The 10,146-nt window shown below is 60.3% G+C and overlaps 1 protein-coding gene across 1 annotated transcript in view; it reads right to left on the bottom strand.

The window, feature by feature from the left end:
• LOC102893976 (transmembrane protein 132D) overlaps nt 1–10,146 on the bottom strand; it is a 94,753-nt gene that overhangs the window by 81,849 nt on the left and 2,758 nt on the right. Inside the window, exons 2-3 of the mRNA XM_015587888.1 lie at nt 9,105–9,176; nt 6,010–6,193 (exon numbers count right to left, since the gene is read on the bottom strand). Of these exons, the coding sequence (XP_015443374.1) occupies nt 6,010–6,193; nt 9,105–9,176 (256 nt within the window). The remainder of the gene's footprint in view (nt 1–6,009; nt 6,194–9,104; nt 9,177–10,146) is intronic.

Below are 10,146 nucleotides of genomic sequence, written 5' to 3'. Positions count from 1 at the left end.
CCCCACCGGGTCGGCCCTGCTCTGGGCCTCGGCCCCCGCTGTCCCTGACGTCTGAAAAGCCAGCTCTTCTCGATCTCCCCACATTGGCCCCTCCTCGGCCTTCTGACTCAGCTCGAATGCCACCTGCGCGGTGACGGCCCAGTCTCCAAGGGCTGAGCTCAGCAGGGTGTCGCCTTCGCGATGCCTTGCGTGATCCCTTCCGAGCACGAGTCGGCTCTGGACTCGCCTTGCTCCGTGACTCTGCGTAGTGGCCCGCTGCCTCCCCCGAGCGGGCTGGAAGCTGTTACATCCTCGCCGTCAAGGACGTGAGCCGCACACAGCACCGTTGGGAGCACGGCGTCTCTCGAACGCGTCGCCTTCCGTTCATGCCTCCAGAATGAGTGACGTCGTGAGCATCTGTCCCCTGATGGCGACTGGCCGTGCAGCAGCTGAGGCTGCCAGAGCCGCACGACAAACACCAATGGCAACAGCCCTCCTGACGTGTCTTGTGCAACGTGCCTTTAAAAGCGCCGAGGGTTGGCCGCCACTGTCTCACCGTAAGTCACCTCCGGAGAGGACACGTGGGGGAGTGGAAGAGAAGGCGGCGGCTTCGTGCATGATGAAGACTTCGTTTCCCGGGGCCTCTCCCTATTGCAGGAAGGCTGCTCGGATTCGTGTGTCCACGAGTGTGCCCTCCTGCGTGTGCCCGCGCCAAAGATCTTTCTGCACACCGAACCCATCGACAGCCTGATCCGCGCTGGCAGTCGCGTGAACGGGCTGTGAGCTCAGACTCTGGAGCTTATCCGTCTAGAACCTACCTCCAGCTCAGCTGCTCAGCTGGCTCGCCCCAGCCCATCCTCCAAACCCTGCGTTCCCTCATCCATCTGTGAAGTGGGGACGAGGGCCGCGCCAATGTCCCCGGGTCACTGCGGCCACTGAGGGAGCCGGGGTACAGAAGGAGGTACACGGAGCCCCTCCTGGTGCACAGTCCACGGAATCGGTGGGATTATTGTGTGGGCTGCTCGGGGACGACACACCCGCTCGACACGCGCACAAAGCCAGAACGTGTCTTGGAGAAGAGACTTTTCTCAAGGGCTGTTGCAGCCTCTTAATTTGCACGTGGCTGGGGACGCACAGAAATGAAAGCGGCGGTGCGCTACGCGGTGCGGCTGAGCTTCCGAGACGTCAGCCGAGCAGCGGAGAGAACCCGGCGAGTTCATTAGCGGGCGGACGCGGGAAGAGAACGCCACGGAAAGCCAAATAAAAAAGAGCCCAGGATCTGCTTTTATGCCAAAAAATAAAAAGGAACCTCATTATAGAAGGCAGGAAAAGAGCCCCCTTCCGTAATTTGGGGGCCTTTTCTGAAATCTTGATCTCAGCAGGTGACTGTCACAGCCCATTACCTGTGCGAACTTCAAAACCGACGGGAGGTGAAGGGGCCAGCGTCTCCGCCCCCGTGGACCCGCACGTACGCCGTGGGTGACGGGCGACTCCCTGGGCGTCTGCTGGGGGCTGGTCCTGTGCCTTCTGCGGGGTGTTTAAACATGAAGAGGGCACGGCTCGAGGGCAATCACATGTTGGAGGAAGATAGTGCACGCTTTGGGGGCGAGCCAGGAAGCTTCTGAAGATTAGGGCCCCGTGTGGTTGGCGGAAGGGAAGTTCATTTTATTTCAGGAGAGAAATGCATTCGATTCAGCGAAGCTTATTTAAAATGCATTTCATCGGAAACTCTTTGAGAGTAAATTAGTCGGTTATAAAGACGTGGGTGCGTTTTGTCTGCTAGGTTTATAGAAATGGAACAGCCCGCGGAGTCGCAGGTGTAGGAGGACCTTGACCAGCAGGGTCTGAGAAGATGCAAATGCGACGGGCCCGGGCGGGGGGGCGGTTTGGTTACGTTCCTGTCATCTCCCCAGGAATCACATAAGGAAGTTAACCCAGCATCCCGCCACGGAGGCGAAGGGCCTGGCCGCCTCTGCACTGCTCAGCTCCCCCTGGCAGCTGTCTGGGTTCCGGTGACCCCCTGCTTGAGCCAGTGAGGAAGAGGCGTTTGAGCGTGACGTACGTGGTTGAGTCAGGAGCCCGGAGGATCAGAGGCTTGGCACGTAGGGCTTACATGCGGGGCAAACAGTATGATGGGATGAGGAAGGACTTGCAGGGCACAGACAGGGACACGCTGCCCTGTCCCTCCAGGCGCCTGTCTGTTGTGGTCCCCAATGGTGTGATCACGACCAGCAACAGAACGAGGGGCTGAGCCCCGGACTCGGCACCATTTGGCCGTGTGCAGGACACGGCAGGTGGACAGAGGGGAAGAGCCACGTGGACTGCGCCTGGCCGTGAGGACCGAGGACGAGCCCTCGGAGGAGGGGCATGGCAGGCGGGCCGCGCAGGGACGGCTCCGAGGGGCGTGTTTGTTCCCGTTGGCATCACGTTTGCGGAAAGGCTTGAAATGTGTCCCGCTGTGCACGGCACGTGCGACTCTGTGTTTGACGACCCCGTCGCCCTCCCCCAGAGGCCACGGGGCTGGCTCAGCACACGCGTCCGCGCTACCGTGTTCTCGTAAGTACCACGGGCTGTCACCACCGCCACGTCCCCATAGGGTGACGTTTCTCCTCTGACTGTGCCCAAGGATGACACAGACTTTGTCTTTCCTGTCGTAGCGCCCGATGACGTTTACCTAGCGTCCCAGCTCAGCTCTAACAGCCACGGCCTGGCAGGGTGCAGCCGTGCAGCGGAGCGGAGTGTGGTGAGGCGTCTGGCGTGGGGGACGGCGCGCGCACACGGTCCACGGGGGTTGGGGCTGCGTCATCCACTCCCCCCACAGAGGCCGCAGCCGCCATGGTCCTGCCTGGACAGCCACTGCCCGACAGCAATGAAGGACCGCTGATCATGACGTGGAGAGCCCGTGTCAACACGTCTTCAAGGACTGGCTGGTACGGCATTCAAACCGATGAAGCCGAATCCTGGCCAAGACTCGAGGGCCTTGTTTCAGCCAGAACTCAGGAGGCAGTTAGGAGCGGAGGGTGATGAAAAACCATCTGAAACGGGGACCCCCCCCCACATGGAAAGATAGCCCCGCCCTTATGGGACATGCGAACGCTGCTTTCCAGAGTCACACCTGCACTAGTTAAATTAATGGCGATGTGCATTTACTGACCCTTCCTCAGATTTTCCTCCCTAAGGACCAGAAGATGTGCGTACACCTACGAGACAGCAGGCATCCTTTCGTGGACAGAAGAAAGTAACGGAATAAAACTCACGGAATTACATGAACGGATTTTTAAAAAAGGTTTAAAGGTTGTAGACTTCAGGAAAAAATATGCGAAAAATGAAGAAACAAGTCTTTTGGAAAATCAGCTCTGTCAGTCTCTGACTGCACCCCATTTCAAAGCTTTCCTGAGGATGGACTTATATGTCGCACAAAAAAGGAGGGTTCGGGAGCCTCGCCCCCAATGGATATCGAATTCTCAACAGTCCGTGGTGTCATAAGTGCATTTTGTCATTATTTGCCGATGACTACTAGTAGTACCTACTCGAGTGTGTGTTTGGAGATTTAGAAAAAAATACACTCGGCATGCTTTCCTCTTGGTCATTGTTGGGGGGGGGATTTGCATATGGACAAGATCGATGCACCTGACCGCATAAAAATTAACCCCTGAACTTCTGCACGCTGAAATACGTCACCTGTGAGGTTGGGAGGCACATGGCACCCGGGAGGCACACCTGCAACGCGTCCACCGGGAGGTTAGGATCGCTGATGTAGAGAACCAGGAAGCAGGTGATGAGCGAGGGTGGGGGGCGGGATTAGCGCGCGGCGGGGACAGAGCTTCCCGGCGGCAAGATGGAAAAGTTCCGGAGACCGGCCACACGACCGTGACGGTGTTCAGCGGTGATGAGCTGCACGGTCAGGAGTGGTTAGGAAGGTCCGTTTCATGCCACGTGTTCTTTTTACCACCATCATAAGAAAATTTTTTATAGAACGACGTAATGAGAAGTTGAATTCCCAATAGGAAAAAAAAAAGGGCTAAGAACAAATGTTTAAGAAAAAAATTTTAAAAATAATGGAACCAAAAGAGGGCAAATTAAGGCAACGCGGAGATAATTTGTGCTCAGTAGTCTACGTTTAAGCCTTAACGTGCTTCGCGGGCGCGGGCGCGGGCGGAGGGGCCGTCACACAGCAGGCCGGCTGCAAGTCGGTGAACAGTCAGGAAGACAGTTTGGCGACGCTCGACAGAAACTATTACGATATTGCATACCTCTGAATCACAGCCTTCGGTTCAGATTTACTTCTAAAGGTTCATCTCGGGGATCCAATCAGAGATGCGTGCACAGATTTTTGTGCCAAAGTAGAAACCGTAGGCTATTCGGTCACAGAAAACCTTCAACGTTCCGCGTCTGTGTGGAGGTTATCGCGGGGGCAGGCGGGAAACGGTTCGGTTGGTCTTACAACTACACATCTCCTTTTCCTCAGACTTTGCTGCACACCTGTGTCCCGTGCATCGCGAGTCCCGTCATCGGCCCAGTCTGTGCCCTGCATTGCCGTTATCCCCTGGGGCGGCCCGGGATAGTGGCCACGTGCACCCCTCGGGTACTCCCCTGAGACAAAGCTCACTCCCCGGCCTCCCCTGCAGCCAGGCGGTGACTCAGCAGAGTTTGCGGCGGATGGGGAGTTTGCCGAGAAGGGTCCCGTCCCCTCGGCCCCTCGTCCTGGCTGCCACACGGGCAAAGCTGTCTTTAACGGGACTGTGGACGAGGTGGATATCTCTGGGATCATTCAGCGGCAGGTCAGGAGGAGGCCTCCCCACGCCCTGGGGCAGCCTCTCTGCCCCGGTGGCAGTCACACGGGACAGGCAGCCGGGCTCTTCGCAGTGGCAGAGCGCGGCCCCTGCCCTGTCCGATGGCCCTCGCCCCGATGTCCGCACGCCACACGCGGCCCGAAGACGTGGATGTGGCTGCCCTGCCCCCGCGGCGAGCTCCCCAGGGCTCCCGCCTCGTTCGAGGACCCACCGCCCACCCTCGCTCAGAGTCCCTGTCACCCTGAACTCGACTCAGCGCCCTCTCCTCCCCCTGCGGCCCCGTGGGCGGCCGTCCTTCCGTTTCTGTCATGCTGCAGGAGTTTGCGACATAAACGGATAGATGAACAGATGCGCGGAAATCAGACTCCTTTCAAATTTCTCTCACTGAGCAATAATGAAAAGAAGCAAAATGACATAAAATGGCGAGTGGTCTACTCAATGGGGGCGATTACCCTCGAAAGGCCAAAGGTCTTTCAGCAGTCAGGCCAGTGGCGACAGGAAGCCGCCCTCTCTGGGGAGGGGGCCCGGAGCGCCCCGGCAGCGAAGGCTAAGGCGTCCGCACGCCGAAGACGCCGCTCAGGTTCCAGAGGGCGAAGCTCCCGGAGCTCAGGGCGGACTCATGGGACCCAGACGCTTCGGCCCCATTCACGCAGCTCCAAGCCCAGGGGGCGGGTGCTCGGCGCCCATCCCTGTTCTGCGAACCCCAGGACACAGGCAGACAGACCTACTGTCTCATTCGTTTAGGTGACAAGTGGTAAACAGTCTGGGAAGGCAATAGTTACTCTTTCCTACGTAGCGCTCTAAGTTTTTAAAATTCGTGCCGACCTGAACGAATTTTTCATATTTCACATTGTAACTATATTTACGGCTTTCCTTGAAAAATGAGGAGACTGTAAGAATTCAGAATGTGGCCGAGGCCTCTAGTCTGGCACACGTGTGCCACGTCACCTGCCATGTCACATACGTGGACCAGTGGTCTCTGCAGGTGGCTGTGTCTGAGATCCCCACACGGTCCACGTGCCGTGGTACAAACACACCTGTCACGGGACGGAAGACGCACACCTAGCACCTGGGCTTTCCTGAACATTCCGAGTACCCGGCAGTCGTCAGCGCTGCCTCCCCAGTTCCCGCCCCCCCCGCCCGTTCTCACTGACGTCCCCACCACGTCCGGGCACCGTGCACAGCCTGCCCCGTCCCCACGTCCCGTGCGACCAGCCCAAGGCCGGGGCGGTCTTACCATGGCCAGTGGGATGACGCCGACCAGATCTTTCTGGCTCACGTAGATCCTAGAGATGCCCAGGTCTGACGTGACGTCTCCCGGGTACTCCACCTGCCACGTGACGAGCTGTGTGGCCGGCGGGTCGCTGGGCTCTCCAATCTGCACGTCGATCTGCATGACCTCGTCGGCGGCATCGCTGGCACTGTGGGGGTGGGGGGAGACAGGAGAACAGCGTTGAGGTTCGGGGTGCGGGCAGCACTGGACGGCTTCGCAGGTGTGCGCCCATCGCCCCCGCGAAGATCACTTCAGTGGCGCCTGTCCCTACGGGCGAGCCACCTCCACCGCGAGTCACGGCGTGTGCCTGGCCTGAGACACCGTCGCTCAAGCTCCCAACCCCTGCTGTCGAGGGCCCCGCGGGTCCCCGGGGCGGGTGTTTGTGGATAATTATGGGAAATCGCGATCGAGTTTGTACATTCTTTCTCCCCGACTCTCCCCCTGGGAGGGCGGGATTCTTCCCACGCCCAGGAATCCACACGCTGCTTAGGCTGGGTTTTCTAAAGCCACGGTCCCTCCAAGGTGGGGGCACAGACTCTGGTGTCCGGGGCGTGAGGCAGAGCTGCAGAGATCAGAGGCGAGGGGTGACCAGGAGGGCGGGGCCGGGGACCCAGGCCGAGAAGCTTTGAGCAGGGGCCAGTGCTGCTTGGGGACAGGGGTACGTTGCGACGGTCATCAGGCCATGGGCAGCCTGCCCCTTCCTACAAACACACATCTGGACATGAAGCCAAGCTCGCTCATCGGGGGGGCCGGGGCAGCTGTCGTGTTAGCTTCATGAACTGGCGACCCCTTCTGCCTCTTCACGGCAGCTTTTATAAAATACCTCTCTTCAGCGTGACGGGTGGGACAGAGGCGGCCATTCCCCGAGGACCTGGGGACCGTGCAGGTGAGAAGCACCACGGAGCAGCTAACGAGATGCTTCCGAAGCCTCGTGACCAGAGCAACCTCCTCCCATTGGACCCCTCGCCACAGGCGCGAACGTCACGTGGCGACGAGACACGCTGGCCGGTGACGGTCAGGAGCCCGGGTGTGGCCGCCCGGGTGCGACAGAGCTTTCATCACAGCACCGGCTCCCGCAAACTCAGCAGCGCGAAGCCCGGAGGGGACGGCGGGGCTTCCGGGGGGCTCATTTCTCAGAGTCAGGGACGAGCTGTAGCACGAGGGCGACTCTGACGAAGGGGCAGCCACCAAGGGCCCAGCCGCAGACGCCAGCGGCCGCCTCGCACGGGACAGGCGCGGGTCCGAGGGACCGTGGGCGACGGCTGGGGACAAAGTGGCACCCGGTTTCTAGATCCCGCGAGACTCGCTCTCCCTGGCCTTCCGAAGGAAAGAAGGTGAGCTCGGTGGCTGTGTCGGGAACGGGGAATAAGCCACGTCGGCCACCAGGCCACTGCGCGGTCACCCCAAGTTCTCCCTGGGGCCCCAGGAGCGCAGGGGACTTGGGGTCAGGCCGCCAGGATGCAGACCCGTTTTTATGTGTGGAATCGGCATAAAAACTCGGTGCCTTCCCGGTCACCGAGTGCGATGACGCCCCTGGAGTGGCGGCTACAGGATGGGGTTGTGACTCAGCTGGGCTCGGGGACCCAGCGCCACAGTCCGGGCGGCGGGGACCCTGGAAGGCCGCACGGCGACCCTGCCCTGCACCCTCGGGCTCCTCCCTCCCGGTTCCCTCCGGGCCAACGGAGCCACCCTCGGCTCCGCTGCAGACGGGGCTTCGTCACCTCCCTCCTGTCCCCAGAGTAACATTATCAAAATACTCGCTTAACTCTCTCCATACGTTCAAATTCTTGCCGTCCTGCAAGACCCACCATGATGACGACGACGACAACTCGAAGGCGCTCTGTGTGCTTCATCCAATTTCACCCCTCCGGGAACCTTGCGCGGTTGCCCCATAAAGTCCGATTTTCCATTCCCCAGTCCGATGCCTGGCCGACGGGCAAAAGCATCGCCGTGTCTTTGAGCCGACTGCCCTCTCTTTCGTGTGCCGATGACAACAGCCTACGTTGGGGACACTGAGCTGGGGGCCGCAGCCACCTCTAGGAGTTTGCGCACAAGCACGTGTTCCTCTCGAATGACCCCTCGGCTCGCACGGGCTCCTCAGGAGGTCAGAGGCCGTAGGGCCGGGGACCGGGTCCCTGGCAATTCCCTCTGCAAATTCTGCATGCGGTGACCTAGCTTTGCGACGTCATCTTGGGTCTTGGCGAATGAGTGGCAGTTTGCATGGTGTTGCCTCTAGGTAAATATTCGGCACTCGAGAGCTTATAACGGGCGCGTGTTTGGCAACACGTCTCACGTCTTCACATTTTACCGTGAAGCCGGGGACTGTACCTCCTGTTCAGTTGGCGTGTTGAGCGTTAGACCCAAAGTGTCCTGGAGAGAGGCCGCGTTTAACCGTGCCGTGTGGGGCCGGGCGCCGAGCGGGCAGCCCGGCATGGCCCGGAAGGGAAGCCGCTGTGATAAATACAGCAGGTTAGGAAGTTTGTAAGATACGGACTTGGGCTTAGGGTGGTGGTTGTCGTCCTGCTGGGGCCGAGAGCTGCCTGGGGGACTTCGCACACGAACCGTGCCCGGCGCCGAGCCTACGGGCTTCTCGCTGAGCCCGAGCGGACCAGGCACCAGCCCCGCTCCTTCCCTCTCCCTCTCCCTCCTCCCCTCCCTCACCCCCTCCCCTCCTCTCGTCTTTCTTTCTCATGCAGGAGACTCCACCCAGCAACCAGGATTACTGAACAGCTGACCAAGAGGTCTCTAAGTCTGCTTATGTGGACCGCTGTGCTCTCGGAAGCACTCGGTATACAGGGGAGCAAGGCACGGGGCGCGCTACGTCCGTGGGCCTGGGAGACGTGACCAGCAGGATCTGAGAAGACACAGGTGAACCGAGAATAAGGAGACATCAGGGCCCGGGGTCCCTGAGCGCCAGAGCAAGGAGGGGCGGGAACAGGGCTGCAGCCCAGGGCCCGGGGATCCAGTAAGCCCAGTGCTCAGACGCCACCTCCGGTGGCCCTAGACACTGCCCCACCCACCGGTCTCCCACCCTCCCCCACAGACGAGCCTCAGCTCACAGAAGGACGGGCGACGCCTGCCGGGCCAGCCCATCTGGAAAGCGGTCCTGCTGCTGAGCGTGGGGCTGGTCCCTGTGGAGGGCGGGTGCAGCCACGCAGGGCGAGGCTCGGCAATGTCACGCCTGGACACCCGAGACCCTTGTGAGCGTGGGAGCTGCCTGCAGGGTCGGTTTCGCGCCCGGGTGGCTGCTCCAGCGAGGGCAAGCCCAGGAGCCACCCTCCCACCCCGTCCTGCCTGCAGCTGTCCACGGCGGGGGCGACGGCAGAGGGGGGCAGAGCGGGGCACAGCCCCCCGTGCATGCGGCGCGTCTCCGTGACGGGCTCCCCACGCTGGGGCGCAGGCGTCTTTCAGCAGCCCGGCCGCCCCCACAGAGAAGACGCAGCCCACCTTCTGGGTCTAGAGAAGCCTATTATTCCCGAGTGCTGACCTCACAGGACGGCTTCGTGGGGCTTCGAATCTAAGCCTTTTCACTCGGAGGGACGGAGGGACGGGCGTCGTCTAAACGAAGCACAGCTGTGGCCACAGCGACATAGCCCCAGGCTTCTTGAAATTTAAGGGACAGGAAATGCTCTTTCAGAAAACAAGGCTAGGTCAGTGCAGCGGCTCAGAAACCGCGAGGAAGGCTGACGGGAGGCTCTGCGGACGCCATGCCTGTCTCCTCCAGGGCAAGCAACAACTCCCCGCTGGATGAGCGTTTCGAGCGTGTCCAGCACTGTTTTAAGGCTTCTTATGTCTCCGTAAGGTCATCCTCACAGTGTCCCAATAAACGATTGTTATCTACTCCCAGTTTATGGACGAAGAACCGAGGCCCAGATTCGCTCCGCCAGGCAGCTGCAGACTCCCCCACTCAGTGGCCGAGCTGTGTGCCCCCACCTCTTCCCGGGGCAAGGACCCCAGGGCAATTACCAAGCAGGGCCACGAAAGCCACTCGTCAGCCTGACTGAAACACAGGCCAGTGCACTACACACAGCTTACTCGAGACCCAGCAACCGATGCTTCAAATAAATGCCGCAGGCTCAGAGCTGCGCCAACTTCGTGACA

Source organism: Pteropus alecto, unplaced genomic scaffold (assembly GCF_000325575.1).
Source record: "Pteropus alecto unplaced genomic scaffold, ASM32557v1 scaffold213, whole genome shotgun sequence".
NCBI classification, from domain to species: domain Eukaryota; kingdom Metazoa; phylum Chordata; class Mammalia; order Chiroptera; family Pteropodidae; genus Pteropus; species Pteropus alecto.
The sequence above is the reverse complement of the archived record's forward strand: the minus strand, read 5'-3'. Positions and strand labels throughout refer to the sequence as shown.